Source organism: Pleurodeles waltl, chromosome 1_2 (assembly GCF_031143425.1).
Source record: "Pleurodeles waltl isolate 20211129_DDA chromosome 1_2, aPleWal1.hap1.20221129, whole genome shotgun sequence".
Classification (NCBI taxonomy): domain Eukaryota; kingdom Metazoa; phylum Chordata; class Amphibia; order Caudata; family Salamandridae; genus Pleurodeles; species Pleurodeles waltl.
The window spans coordinates 925,032,535-925,047,842 of NC_090437.1; the positions used below are offsets into that span (position 1 = coordinate 925,032,535).

General features: G+C 43.7%; 1 protein-coding gene across 1 annotated transcript in view; it reads left to right on the plus strand.

Annotated features, from left to right (window-relative positions):
• ASAH1 (N-acylsphingosine amidohydrolase 1) overlaps positions 1-15,308 on the plus strand; it is a 167,253-nt gene that overhangs the window by 19,322 nt on the left and 132,623 nt on the right. The window contains exons 2-4 of the mRNA XM_069200267.1: positions 5,642-5,688; positions 5,874-5,964; positions 8,497-8,583. Of these exons, the coding sequence (XP_069056368.1) occupies positions 5,642-5,688; positions 5,874-5,964; positions 8,497-8,583 (225 nt within the window). The remainder of the gene's footprint in view (positions 1-5,641; positions 5,689-5,873; positions 5,965-8,496; positions 8,584-15,308) is intronic.

A 15,308-nucleotide genomic window follows, 5' to 3' on the forward strand; every position in this document is an offset into this window, starting at 1 on the left:
CAGTGGTGTTGTGTTGCTTAACCCACTGTATTGAAATTAAGTATGTTTGACCACTGACTTTGTGTTTCATCACTGTGCATATTAGTTATTCAATGTTTACCAGTAGCACATTACATTTTGTATTCGGTTTACCTGCCTATTGGCTTTAACATGGCATTAGACATTACATTCTGTATTCAGTTTAGCTGCCTATTGGCTTTAACGTGGCATTAGACATTTTGTATTCAGTTTAGCTGCCTTTTGGCTTTATTGTGACGTTAGACATTGCAGCTGAGACATTGCAGATGAGCTGTGTTTTTCCACATGGTAAACCAAGCTTTTGTTTTTCGTAGATTCTCTCACTGAACACTAGCATGATAAGGAAGCGCATATTTTGTGTTTTTCTCTAGTGCAGCCTGGGGAAAGAGAGCCTTGAAAACTTGGCCAACTTTCAACGCTTGTTTCTTCCAACTCTGACCTACAGTAGCCAGCATGTTTTGACTATTAGAGGGAAGGGCCTTTTAGCAGGCTTTTTCATTATTCAATCTATAAAAGGTGTCCCTGGGCAGCAGCAAGGGGAATTTTCAGAGACTTCAGTCAGGAATGGACTTCAGCTGCCTGACCTGCCCAGTAAGGGTGGAAAATCTCTTTCTTGCAGTGGAACAGGAGTCATCAACTTGCAGGCATGAGAAAGATGATGAGCAGTGATAGGCCCTACGGTGCTGAATTTTGACTTTTATCCTTTGCTTTGACAGTTATGCTATAATATAATCACATATATTTGCTGTGTACATTGCAATTGAGAATCACTTTGATATATTACTCTTTCATTGCTGTGACTATTTTTAAACTTGTGCCTCCAACCTACTAATCTCCTCTCTCAGGAACCTTGTGGTGAAGTAATAATAAATGTGTTCTTTAAACTAAGAAGTGCATTCCAGAGATTGTTTTCAGCTCGGTCATTAGTGAAAGCAAAACACCCACCCCTTCCGGCATTGTGTTGCTTTCCCTTCCCTCTGTCCCCTTCCACCTTACATTACTTGACCTGTCTCTCCCAAGATGTGTTTCGTGCCCCACCTCTTTTGCCAGCAAATAAAAGCAGCATGACGTAGCCGTCCATGCTGCTGTACAAAATGGCTAAAATACATTGTCAAAGCCAATAGCTCTCATATAGGAATTTCTGTGCACTAAAGAAAGTTAAAGGTTTCATCAGTGTAGTTATTGCAGCTTCTAAATCCGTGGTAATACTGGATGCACTGTTGATGCTTCCCTCTTTCACCTTTGATAAAACCTAAATACCCAGGTGCTTCTTCCCTCCACCCTTGTGAACCACAAAAGTGTTATAGCTGCCCCTCATATGCACTCTCTCCAAAGGAAATCCAAATAAGCAAAGTGAATAGGTCTGGCATTGGTTGCCCGTCTATTGGCTTTTCCAGTAATTGTTTTTTTAAGGTTTCTGTAAATCATTATTGCAAAAAATATATATTTTTTTTTAAATGGCTGCCTGTGTGGCAATTTGACAACAAAGTAGAAATGGCTGTCTTTCAATGTTTTGTTATAGAAAGCTTAGAAGTATCAGTCAAAGATGGAACCCCATTCACAAAAATGTCCACCCATGCGAGCAAATGAGCACGCAGTTGTGTGCAAGGATGGTTATCTTGTAGTGGCTTAGTAGCCAGTTTATAAAAATGACAGGATGGGGCTCTTTACAAGCAGGTCTTTTTACCGATAGCAGTGTGTGGAGAGCTGCCAGGTCCATGCAAACTTTAGAAATATAATTAAAAAAAAAGAAAAAAGCACACAATGGCCTTCATGTCCCTGGTACTATAGGAGACTACTTTCTCTGGAGTATCGGAATTGTAAAAAACATAATTACCTCACTAGCTGAGCAATGTACCATTTGATAAAGTGGGCTGACTCATTGCACCATGCTTTATGCAGTCATGGGCTGGAGCAATGTGAATTTTAGTAAGGTAGACCAGTGAATGAAGAGGGCTGGCTGAAAAGCCATCTATATAAGTATGTAATGTATATTTTTTTATAAACTCAAAGCATGTTGGATAACGCCAAGTCTTACAAAAAAGGATTGAAATATCCCAGCACCTCTAAAAACAGAAACATCATGACTTGGTCTTTCTTGGATCTCACCACACCTTTCCATTAAGACGTATGCTTGTTTAATTTGTGTTTCACAGTTGAAGCATTTTAATAGTGCTTAAATACTGGTGGGATGAGTTAGAATGTTTTAATGAAATGTATTCTTATTCAGAACTTTACAGTCGGTTCTTGAGGCACACGCTACCTCATCTCTGTAATTGTACTGCAATTGAATAGTTATTTCTGAGTTAATGGTCTGTTAGAACCCATCTTCTTCCAGACAAGTGAACCATTTCGGCCAATAGACTGAACAGGCCATACAATAACTTGATTAAAGAGATAATGTGTATACCATAATATTTTAATATATTAATTAATATATCTAGGATTCTACAACAACGAGGGTCTTATCACAAACATGTTTATCTAATAAATGCATTGAGTTTTATTCCCATTGTCCAGGCAATAATGCAGTCCCACTTTGAGCCAAACCCCTTTACAAAAGCTCTTCTTGCAAAAAGGGTTTTGTCAGAACCTAATAATCAAATAACACCGTAGCCTCTGTCACTTAGATGTGTGGCCTGCAAAGCGCACAATATCAGCTTGTTATTTCAGACTTCACTCCCTACTTCAGGTTGTGTTGGATTATTTATTTAGACAGTCTTCCACCAGACAAATAAAATAAAAGGTATAAGAGACTCAACGGTTGAACAAAGACTTCAGTCTTTTAATGGCAGGAGCTTGACCTAATATAGTTCCATAATAATCCTTTTGGTTTATGGCTCAGCATCTATCGTTTACTATTGTAACATTGCACATGTACTAATAAAAGAATTGCACCCACTCTGGTAATATGTTTTTACTCTCCTGTAGATTTTCCGACCCTCGCTTCCATATGTAGGAGTACTGCACACAGGGATTCCAATGATTGTCTTTTATTAGCACAATCATTCCAGTCATATACATTTAACTTACAGAAGCATGGTTTGTAGCTGTTCTTGTTGCTTCAAAGATTAAACTATTTTCTTAAATATTTCATAGATATAATTATAGTTTTTAGGTTAAAAATGTGTATTTTTATGAAACGCTAAGCGTCAGCTGTTAATGCCCCTCTCTATTTATCGCAGACCACCTGTGTCAGGCAAGGAGGATTTGTATTTGTTATATGCTGATGACAGATTCATCTCCAGAGCCAATGCTTACGTAACCAAATTATAATGAAGGACTTGTCTGAAGTTCTTTTTTTTTTTTCATTTCATACATTTTTATTCAGCGGATAACGTGTTGGATATGTCACTCTGCTTGATGATCTTAAGCCGCACATAATGGCAAACACTCTTATTTGAAGCAAAGTTGTGCCACCACTGTTGAAATAGTAGACATCATGATCCTGCCAATCAAAGTTAAGAATTTAAGTTTTCCTTTTTAGGTTGAGCGTAAGCGTTGGACCTTGTGTTTACTTTTAGTATACTTCTTATGGCTTAAAGCGATTTAATTTGTTGGTTTGAGCAGTGACCAACTATTGTATTATTCCACTTTGGTTTCTTTATCTGTTGCTGTGACTGACTATTTTAGTCATTTCTTTGGTGCTCCCCTTTCACTGTGGGTGTTTTAGGCTGGTAGCTGCCTGCGTTTTATTGCAGCATTACGTTCCTCCCATATCTCATGTCTCTGACATTTGTTTTGGCTTTATCCCAGTGCTGTCCTTGTTTACCTCTGGCTTGTAAAATAAGCTTATTTTACAAAAGGAACACCCGGTCAATTAGGTCACTGCTCATGAAAGCCACAATATACCCTTTCTGGTAGAATGTAGCTAGACATAGAAGCATGATGTGAAACTTGCTTAGCCTCGCATCTTCAGTCTCTCTGTCCAGGGTCACTCCCTGCCAGCACTCATGACATCGCACACAGGGCATTTCTCATCTCCTTTATTGGGACCATAAATCTTCTCAGATTGCTCTGCTAATTAAAATGTGAAGCAAGAATGCTTGCAAGACTTTTCATTCTGTTAAAATAAAAGAAAAAACTTTTCCAGCCTTATATTCCAATTTCTGTTCATACGTTTACACAACACAAGGTAGTGCAGTCATCTTCTCATCTCTCCTCAAGGGCTTGTGATTTGATATGTCAGTAGCTGCCAGTGACCACCAAAACATGGCAGGAAAATATGAAATTATGAGGCAGTGTTAACCAATTTGTGGCAAGAAAAGTCGAGTTCTGAATTTACAATGCCAATAGCTCTAACCCAAGAAAATGCGATACCTAGTGCATTGCAAATGCTTTTTTAACATTCTGTCACTTATTTAGACACATTTGAATGCAGCAGACGTAGGATGGTGTGTGCACTTAGAAAAGGGTATCCCAGAGGTTACCAGATGAGTTGGTAAAGCATTGACTCCACTGTACTCCAAGAAACGTAGCAGGGCAGCGTCCCTAGTACTCAAGCTGCCATATAAAGGAAGGCGCTTGAAAATTCTCAAGAGGCCCTAATGCCAGAGCTTGTCTTTGCTGGATATTTAAAGAGATATAGTGTCAGCCAACTGGGACTATGAATTCGGGCAAGAACACATTTAAAATTATAGTACAATTAAAAATATAGCACAGAGCTACAATATTAATATACATTTACTTACAGTGGAATTATACATTCTGCTCGGAAATGTTGTGGTTTGAGTAAATAGTATGCATCTTCAACATAATAGTTATATCTTTGAGATCTATTTGGCAATGGAGGGTTATTGGGATTGGAAAAGTGCCTAGAACGTTTTCAGGTGTGGTGAAGAATTTTCAGTTTTTAGGTTTAGCCTAGAGATCGATTAGCCGATTTGCCATCCTCATGTAATCAACATTACAAACATATACAAAGGCACAGAGGGGAATACTATTCATCTGTTTGTGTGTTGAACTATAATTTAGCATTCATCTATTACGTCATGAGTGGGGTGATGAGTCAGCCCACCACAGCCATTGGTTCTCTTCCACTGTGAAGGCCAGCATGTTTGCCTGCCCATATATGAAAAGCTGCCTAAAAAGGAATGCACTTTAGGGCTAGGGTTGGTGGGCTAATATTTTTCTATTCCAATGCTTTTTCTATTCTTTATCCTTGTCTATTTTTTAGTTGCCCTTGTGTTTGCACTATATCACGAGGACACAATCATTCAAAGCCAGTATTACCTTTTCTTTGCACCACTAAGAATAATATATTTCTTTGATGTGCTTTACAACTGAAAAGGTTTTTGGTACTTGTTTCAAGAATACATGCCTGCTAGAAAGCACCCATGTTCTATTAAATGTATTTGTGATGGCTAATTTTGTTTTTACTTTGACATGTTTTATAACGACAATATAGCTGTCATGTTTAGGCTAACTGGTGTCTTGTTTTTTCCAACTACTATCCTTCTTCCTTTTTTAATTTTTTAATTAAGCATCACACCAGCCTGCCAAAACCAGACCTATTTATTTGGTAAAGCGTGTTAGTACTCTTTCATAGTCATTGAAAAACAAAGTAGCTTTAAAGTCTGGAAAAGTTCATATTCTAACTCTGGCTTTATCCCCACTTCTACAGTTTACAGAGGATTGCAGAACTGGAACATATCCACCTAATGGGCCAACGTAAGTCATTTAGTAATTGAAACTACTTTTTCCAAAATTATATTTTACTTTTGTTAAATATCCATTTTATCGTAGTACATATGACAGTTTTCGGTTTTTAAATTTTAGAAGCTACTGTGTAAAGAAATGGAATGCAAGGAACTCGCTGCTTTCTGTTGCTTAGTTCTATATTTATATTTTTTTAGATTCCTGGGGAAAGTGCCTTGGTACACCGTAAATCTCGATTTACCCCCACAGGAAAGATGGAGCCAGTTAATTTACAGCAAGAAGAAAGAGGTAAGGGTTCAGCAAAGAGTTGTAAACCACAGGAAGTATGGGCCAGTGGAGGTCAGCAGTGCAGGTGCTATTGGTACACCACCAAATAGTCAAGGTGTGCCTCAGTAATCCTTTGTCATCTGACCTATATGTTCTGTCACCGCAAAATCTAAACCTAATTGGCCTCATCTTCACTCATTCCCATCTAATGTCCCAACTCCCTATACAAATTCTGCATCTTTTTAGATTCATGTCGTGTTTTGGTTTCCACCACTTTTATGGAAGGCTTCTTCTTTCATGTAATTTATTAAGATGTATTTCATATTGTTGCTCTGCGGTCAACCTCCTCTCCATCCCAGAGATTAAGCACAGTGCATTTCTACCCTCAATGACAATTTTGCTAAGTATAGCTGTTCAGATTTTTTTTTTTGCCCAAGGTACTAGCAGGTTACATAAAATACTATGATCTTGCAGTCAAGTTGACAAGTGTTACTGAGATTGATTACCAAGCACACATTGCTTCTGCTGAATCATCCACATTCACCAATTGCGCACAAGATTGAAGCCTTCTCTGTCCTTCAAGTTTAAACAATGAGAGTCTAGTTAACTCACAAGTCCTGGGGTACAAGACAACTTGCCATTTTGTTTCTTGTTGTATTAACACTGCGTTGCTTTACTACCATGAGTAAATGCAACAACAGTTTTCCATTTTGCCCTAGTGACTGCAGTGACTGTCTGCAGATCATAGGCTGTACGAGGCATTCATGACTTATGCTTAAAAACTGTATTTAATCCTTTATACGTGAACCGATAGGTGATAAGTTTTTTGTCAGTTATAAATCTCGCACTCAGTAATCAATGCAGCTCTTGGAGGTAAATATGTTTGTTATTCCTTTCAAGACTTTCAATACTGTTTTTCTCAGTTCCACCCTTCTCCATGGAGTCTCTAAAATTTGGCTGATGAATTCGAATTTAGATTGGCTATCATTCTCAACAATATTTTCTAACCTCCCAACAGGGGCACAATGTGTGGTGGAGTAACATGATTCCTTGCTGATTTTATGTTCTATTTTATGTTCTATTTCACTACACCAAGTGTATATTTCACTATGCCAAGTGTATGTTCTAATAAAGATATTGCATTAAAACAATAGATAAGCAACCAAAGTTTAGAATAGAAAAGCCAAAATGTTCAAAATGATCTCAAGATCAGTGAAATAAATGGCCCTTCCTGAAAGTCGCATAGTTGGTTTCTTCTATCTACAAAAAAAACTGGTGTTGTGGTAAAATTTTAAGTTTCCCTCTTTATCTCCAGACTTGCTATTTGTTTGTATTACTAATTGTTTAAAATAGTTTTATTGCATGTGTCTTTCCTTACTTTCAACAAGTATCCCACAGTCGTCTTAGATATGTATGCTATCTGTCATTACAGACTGTAGTTTAAACCCATCAATTTCCACACTCCCACACGCAACCTCTGATCAGCCGACCTCGCCCTAGCCACAGTCCCCCGCATCCAACGCACCACCACAGGAGGCAGGTCTTTCTCCTACCTCACCCCCAAAACCTGGAACTCCCTCCCCACTGACCTTCACAAAACCAAAGACCTACTGGTCTTCAGAAAGAACCTCAAGACATGGTTGTTCGATCAGTGACCCAATCAGCCCCCCCACCCCCCTGTTTCCCCTCCCCCAGCGCCTTGAGATCCTCACGGGTGAGTAGCGCGCTCTACACATTTTTTTGATTGATTGATTTGTCCAGAAGTCACTACTCTGTAACATTCCTACTGAGTGAGGTCTGTATATCCCTCGCAGCAGGGATTAAAGTCGACTCCATCATCATTTTTGGTGTTCAGGTCCTACGCATGTAAATGATTTTAAAGAGACATTTCCTTCTGTGTCATTTCAATATTTGTTCCTCTCTAAAATGTGTCTTACAACGTTCTGTGAATGTGACCTTCAGAAATCTGGTGTGAACTGACCTATAGTGATGAGAATCCGCCTAACAGAATGGTCAGTGCTCCTTCCATTAAAAACAAAACAAATAGTAACAACCTTCCAGATTACATGCAAATTAAGAGAGTCAGATCTCCGAGAGTATTTATACCTTTATTTGTAACTCCCAATGCAAAATCAAACAAAGTGCATACTGGTTTGCTTCAGTACTGGAAACTGTTAATCTCTTTCTTCATGGCATTTTATCTGCCCAACTATATAACATTATTTTATATCCTTTTCCTTTTACCCATGAAGACACAACTTGGACAATTCATTTGTTTGACATGCAGCTTTCAATGTAAGACTAAAGAGATCGAGTCGCATGCCTTCAAAATGCTGAGGTCATTACGTTTTGAAGAGAAGAGTTCAGTATTATTTTGCTAATTCATAATAACGAGATGTTTAAAAAACACTTGTCAGAAGTAACTCAGAAAATGCATATTTTGCATGCTGTGCAGCAAAGATTCTGCTGTGCTGCTATTTCACACAACTAAGTTGATCATGACATGTTTCCAAATAAGACTTATACTTTTCATGAATATTTTCATCTTTGCAGCTCCTGAATCTAATACAAGCAATTAAAGATTTAGCAAATGCCTTTGTTCCAAGCGGGAAGATCGTCAAGTTAGTGGATGAAGATCTTGTAAGTACATGTTTTACTTCATATATGTGTGATGAACTATGTTTCTGGATCTCCCTCCCGGTGCTGGAAAATGAGTGGTGTAGCATTAGAGAAAGGTGCCAACATGGAGTCAAGACAACCAATAAAAATGCTGTAATATTGATTAAATTATTCGATTTCTACCTGTGGCCAGGCTGAAACAGGCATTTGTAATTGTAGAAAAAGTGCAATAGTAACAATTCAGTTCTATAGCTATTATAAGCTGACTTTTAACAAAACTATATTTTAGTGTTAATTATTAATCTTTCAAAAAATAATTACTCAGATTCTATCACTGCACGTGACTTACTCTCATATGCTCAAGGCTTTACTTCCATACTAAAGGAATCTATAGGAAAGTGTAACAGTTTATTGGTGCATTGAAAAGAACATAAAATGATGGTCAGATTGCTTGAATTAATCTTTTTTTTTTTTTTTTATGCGGGTCAAAGCAGTTTATTTCATAATATCAGATTATTTCATTGTTTTTTGTTTTTTTTTACTTTCTTTTTATTGATAATAAAACAATGTGATACAAAGTCAGTGGGATCAGGGTCCCGTCATTTGAAAATAATTGCACATCAGAGATATTAGAAAACTAAAGAAGTTGAAAAACGCATAAGGCAAAAACAAGGTATCATTCGTAATTTGAAAACCTGAGGTAGAGTTCTCTTCCAATATATATTAGGCGATGTGGGGGGTTTAAAGAAGATGAAGATATAAGGGTAGAGAGTAGGTTGTACCTGCTCAGCCAAGGGAACCGGGGAGAGCCGCCTTGGGAAGAAAGGGATGTTGCTGCGCGGATGATGGGTTTTGCGACTCTTGTCAACTCTGTGGCCAGTTTCAGCTGGAGCCAGATGTCTGTCGAACGACATAAGAGGAAGCATCTACCACGGAGGTCTGTTTGGAGTGTTGCTGGAGGGCGACATGCGGAATCTAGTGTGTTTTTAGGAAGAGACGTGGAGATAAGGGGCGGAGGGGAGAGAGAGAGAGAAAGAGGGAAAAAGAAAGAGAAAAGAAGGAACAGTAGGAAAAGGAAGGGGAAGGAGAGAATAGGAGGGGAGAGGAGAGAAAAGAGAAGGGAAAACAAGGAGGGGGGAAGGAGGGAAGAAGGGAGAGGGAGGTACGAGAGCGAGGGTAGGGAAGCGAGGGGGAGAGGGGGGAAAAGACGAATGGAGGGGAGGGAGAGGGAAGGAAGGAGGGAACAGTGGTGGTTCCGGGTAGGGCACTATTGCCCCCTTATAAGGAAGGGAGCCCGTACCTGTATGAATATTTGGGCTTGGTCTTGTAGGTTATAGATGATTCGTTCATGTGTAGCAGTGCGGGTCATGGCTGTGATCCATTCCTCCGGAGTTGGGGGGGTCTCTGACCACAAGTGTCTGAGTATACAAATTTTTGCAGTAGCTAACGCTGTGTGCAACAGTCTCTTGTGTGGTCTAGGGAGGTCTGGTAGGGAGGTCGTATCTTGCAGAAGTATGAGGGCAGGAGGAAGTGGTGACGGAAGTGACATTACTTCAGCAAGAGTGGAGCGCACAGCATCCCAAAGTGGTCGTACTGTTGTACAGTTTACCAAGATATGCATCAGGGCACAAGATGTCTCTGGATATTGCCAGCAGTTCGCGTGCAGGAGGAGTCCGGTCCTATGTAGTTTTGCTGGGGACCAGTGCCAGTCGTGTAAAATTTTGAAGAGGCAGAATTTCAAGCGTGCCTCCCGGGTACCTCTATCTAGTGCCTCTAGGATAGCTTCCCAATCATCTGGGTCTAGATCCTGCTGCAGCCGGGTTTGCCACCGTAGGCGTAATTTGTCCAAGAGCGGCTGGGAGTAGAGACTTCGAATAATTAGATCATAGAGGCCCGATATTACTCCCTTGCATTGCCCCCATTGCTGCAGGTAAGCCACTATCGGTGAAGGCAGAGATCCACGCAGGGGAGATGTATTCCCCCGGGAGAGGCAATGCTTAAGTTGCATATATCTCCATTCCTGGTTCGGGTGCAGGCCGAACTCCTACTGCAGCTTGGGGAAGGGTTTGAGCACATCATTTTCTAGGACCTGTGAGAGGGTGAGGATGCCTGCCTGTTTCCATTGTGGCCAGTGGAGTACCTCGCCGCCTATGCGTAGGCCACTGTTGTGCCACAGGGGCGCTTGGGCATGTATGAGGGGGTGGACCCCAAACAGTCGGTGGGCCCTTCGCCAGGATGCCCTAGTTGCCACCAGGATAGGGTTCACCGAGGTATTGGCTGGGAAGTCTGCACGGTAGGGTCCACCGAGTCCTTCATTCGCAGCCAGGAGTCGTTTTTCCACTGCTATCCACAAGGGGGGGGGGGGGGGGGGTCTGGTATATTCGATAGTGTATTGGATAGCTGAGACATTTGGAGGGCTAAAGAGTAATGTTCCACCGATGGGAGTCCCATTTCCCCGTTTGTACGACGGGCCAAAAGTTTAGCTGGTGATAGCCGTGGTCGCATTGTGCCCCACACGAATGATCTAATTAGAGCATCGATGCCTCGTAATGTGGAAAGGGGCACTTGTAAGGGGAGGAGACCTAGGATATAGGTGAAGCGGGGGTACCGTCACCATTCTAACCGCTTGTACTCGGCCCCACATGGAGAGGCCTAACTGGGTCCATTTCGCAAAGTCCAGTTTCGCCCGCGTGATGAGAGGGTCAATGTTGTCCGCCACCATGTGTGCCAGTCCTGGGTTAACAAGCACTTCCAGGTATTTAAGGCGTTTTGGCGTCCACCGAAATGGGTAGCCTAGGAGTGCTGCTTTTGTGGTTACTCGCGATAGCGGAAGTGCCTCGCTTTTGTCGCAGTTAATGCGGTATCCCGAAAGGGCTGCAAAGTCCTCGATTACCTCCTAATAAGGCCGGTATGGATCTTTCCAAGTCCGTGAGCGTTGAAAGGATGTCGTCAGCGTAGAGGTATATCTTGGAGGTGCCTTCGGGTAGTGGTAGGCCGGTTATGGAGGGGGAGGACCGAATGGCTGCAGCCAAGGGCTCCATTGCCAGGAGGAACAGGAAAGGTGAGAGGGGGCACCCCTGCTGTGTACCCCTCCGGATAGGAAAAGGATCCGAGAGGAAGCCCCCGCCGTTGACTCTGGCTGCGGGCTGATCATAGAGCAATCGTACCATAGAGATAAATTTGCTGCCCAGACCAAATCTCTCCAGGGCCGTGAATAAGTAGGGCCATTCCATGCGATCGAATGCCTTTTCGGCGTCTAAGGACAAGGCCAGTGCCGGCTCCGGGGAGTCTCTGGCCGCCCATAAGGTGTGGCATAGGGTTCGTAGATGGTTCCTAGACGTGGCCCTGCACAAACCCCACCTGTGTATAGTGTATTAAGGACGGTATTACTTTTCGTAATCTATTTACCAGGACACTTGCTAGAATTTTGATGTCCCCGTTTAGTAGAGAGATGGGTCGGTAGCTGCCACATAATGAAGGGTCTCTCCCAGGCTTCGGTATGACAGCTATTGTGGCATTACTGGATATGGCTCCTAGTGTCTGTGTTTCGTAGGCTTCATGGAGGGCTTCGCATAAAATATCGATCGCCTCTGTCCCTACCCATTTATAAAATTCTGCCGGGTATCCGTCCTCTCCAGCTGATTTGTGGTACGGGAGGTCAGAGATTACTTTATCTATCTCCTGTCTGCTTATTTCCCGTTCTAATAGGCTACGGCCCTCGTCTGTTAGGGAGGGGAGGTCTAGCTTCTCTAAGAAGGTGGCAGCTTGTGCCAGGTGGGTCGTGGTTTCCGGCGTGTAAAGGTGTCTATAGAACAGGGCAAATTCGTTTGCAATTGCTTGTGGGTGGGTCAGTATGTCCCCGGAAGGAGAACGAATGGCTGGGATGGCTAAAGCGGCTGTTCTTTGACGGAGTTGGGCTGCAAGCAGTCGTCCCGCCTTCTCACCCTGTTCATAGTGCCTCCCTTGGAGTCTCTGTAACGCGAATTCGGCCTGGGTGGTGTACAACTCATTAAGGGCCATTTGGGCTTGCTCTAGGCTTCGGTGGCCTGGGAGGGAAGGATGTGCTGTATATTGTCTGGTTAGTCGACGTATGTCGAGTTCCAGTGCCGCTTGTTGCTCTTTTTTGTCTTTGTTCGCTATCGCCGCATCCCGCATGAGCTGTCCCCCTATCGGTGATTTAGCTGCGGCCCACATAGTTCGGCTTGAGTCAACTGTACCTAGGTTGTCTTGGGCGAAAGTGGTCGCATGATCCTGTAGCTGCAACTTACCTTGGGGGGATCGATAGCGATGGATCGCTAATCTCCAGGGTTTGCGGCCCAGAGATACCAGGCCTAAGCGGATGGCTACAAAGACTGGGGAGTGGTCTGAAAGGCCTCCCTCCAGTATATCGTCCTCCAGGGTGTGGGCCACAAGATTATGGGATAAGAGAAAATAATCAATCCGTGATTGGGTACCGTGCACCGGCGAGAGAAAGGTAAATTCTCTGTCTGTTGGGTGAGTCAACCTCCAGTGACTAAACCATTATCCGCAAGTATGTCAGTCTGTATGGCTCTGTCTGCGTTGTTGCTCGTGTCTAGAGATCCCGTCCTGTCCAATGCTGCGTCCCTAGCTAGGTTCCAGTCTCCCCCTATAACGTAACGGGATGCCCCTATCTCGGTCAGAAGTCGATTGAGCTAGAGGAAGAAGAGGCGTTTGGGACCAGTTGGTGCATAGACTGATCCCACACACAATGTTGAGTCCCCGATTTTCAGTTTGGTAAATACGTATCGGCCCTTAGGGTCTGTCCACGATTTGACGACTGTGAAAGGGAGGGTTTTACGTAAGAGGATCGCCACCCCGCTTTTTCTTGGGACGTTTTCCGTACCGGGTGAGGGTGGGTTGCAGCTAAACAGGACGGTACCCACCCAGTCACGTCGCAATCTATCAGATTCAAGACTGTCTAGGTGTGTCTCTTGTACTAAGGCGATGTCTGCCTGTTTAGAGTTAAGGTAGGATAGGACTTTCTTCCGTTTGATAAAGTGGGTGAGACCGTTTACGTTCCATGAGATAACCCGGAGAGGTACTACCGATGCTCCCATCTGGTTGGGCATCCTCACTTCCTGTGTCAGCCCACCCGGGGGTATGAGCTCGGGGGGGATGGGGTCGACTCTGTGAACTGAAGAGGATGCCGGGGGAAGGAGACGGGGAACGATGGGTGCGTTGGATACGAAGAAGAATTGAAAAAAGAATAAAAAGGAAACGGTTGGTCAGTGGGGAAAAGAGGAAATAAAGAAGAAGGTAGAGAAGGAAGAACGGGATACGAGTCCCGAATTACACAAACTTTAACCGGCGGGTCTAAAACCTAGGCCGAATGAGCATTGACGCCCGGCCAGCGGGACCCGCGCCGGGGGGGGTGAGGGAGAGGAGGGCTGGGGAAGCGGCGCATACGAAGCGCCCCAGACCTCCGTGAAGGCGTCTCCAGTTATGTCCGGGGGGGGTGCGCTTGTAACCAGAGGGTGGGGGGGGGGGAGGTTGCGTATTGGCCGCGTCCCGCGGAGGTGGAGGGATGGGGGAAGCGTGGGGAAAGGATATGGACAGGTGTTGCTGTTACTAGGGTTGTTTCCCCTTGGTTGTTCTGAAGGGTTGCGGCATGTGTATACTCTGGGACTTAGCATCTGTAGTCTGTTCTGCTTTGCACCAGCTCCCATCGTTAGATCACTACTGCGCTTGTTAGCAGACCGGGATCTAGAGCCCAAACCCAGTTCGGAATCATTTAGTCCCACCCCTGCCAAGGCAAGCCAGTGATGTGCAAGGGTGTTGCGTCAGTTCCCACACTTACCAGAGAGTATTATAGATCTTGATTCCAGGTGGAGGAAGTGATATGGGATATGATAAGTGTTACCCGACATGAGGGGGCGGGGCAGTGAGAAACAAGAGCAATCGGGAGCCAACAAAAACTATCACACAATCCGAACAATCTAGGCAGTCCGAGGCGATTAAAGCCTACTGGGGGGAGGTGGTTCTCAGCGGTACAATGTCTGAAGAGTATACATGAAAAAGAGTACTCCTCACTTCTTTGTGTCAGGACTCCTTCGTCATAAAGTTCCTGTGTTTCCTGCAACGTTTCTATGACAGTCTGTGGTTGTTGATATTGAGGGCTTGTAGGAAAACCGTACCCATGTTGGTTTCAGGTGGCAGGCACCTAGGGTTTCAGAAGGGATCGGGACTTATCTCTGTCTGACAGCTGTGTGTGCATCGCCACTGCCTGTAGGACTTGGCCCCTGTCATCAAAGCTTTTCGTTAATCTCTCCAGGTCTCTGCCCCTGGTCTGAGGGTCTGTAGTGGGTCTTCCGTCAGTGTCCAGAGCAATTTCTGTTTGGCCCATTCCCCCGGTTTGGTGTTGTGTGTCTTGGGGGGGTTGGGTTGCTGATTCCATGGGTTGTGTCGGGTCATGCAGCCCCTCTAGGAATGATTTCAGGTCCTCTGGGTCATAGAAGGTTCGTGACTCTCCATTTTTAGTTTTCCACATCCTAGCTGGCTCGAAGAGGCCGAATTTAACATCCAAATGTCGAAGGCGAGGGCGAAGAGAAAGAAAGGCTCTTCTTCGGTCTGCTGTTTCTTTGGAGAAGTCCGCTGAAAGGCGGATTTCGAGGGGACCGAGCCGGAGTGGGCCTTGCCTTCGGGACATCTGTAATAGTTGGCGGACCTGCCCGTGTCCGAGGAAGCAGTCTATGATTGGGCAAGGGTGGTCTTTTCCGTTTTGTCTC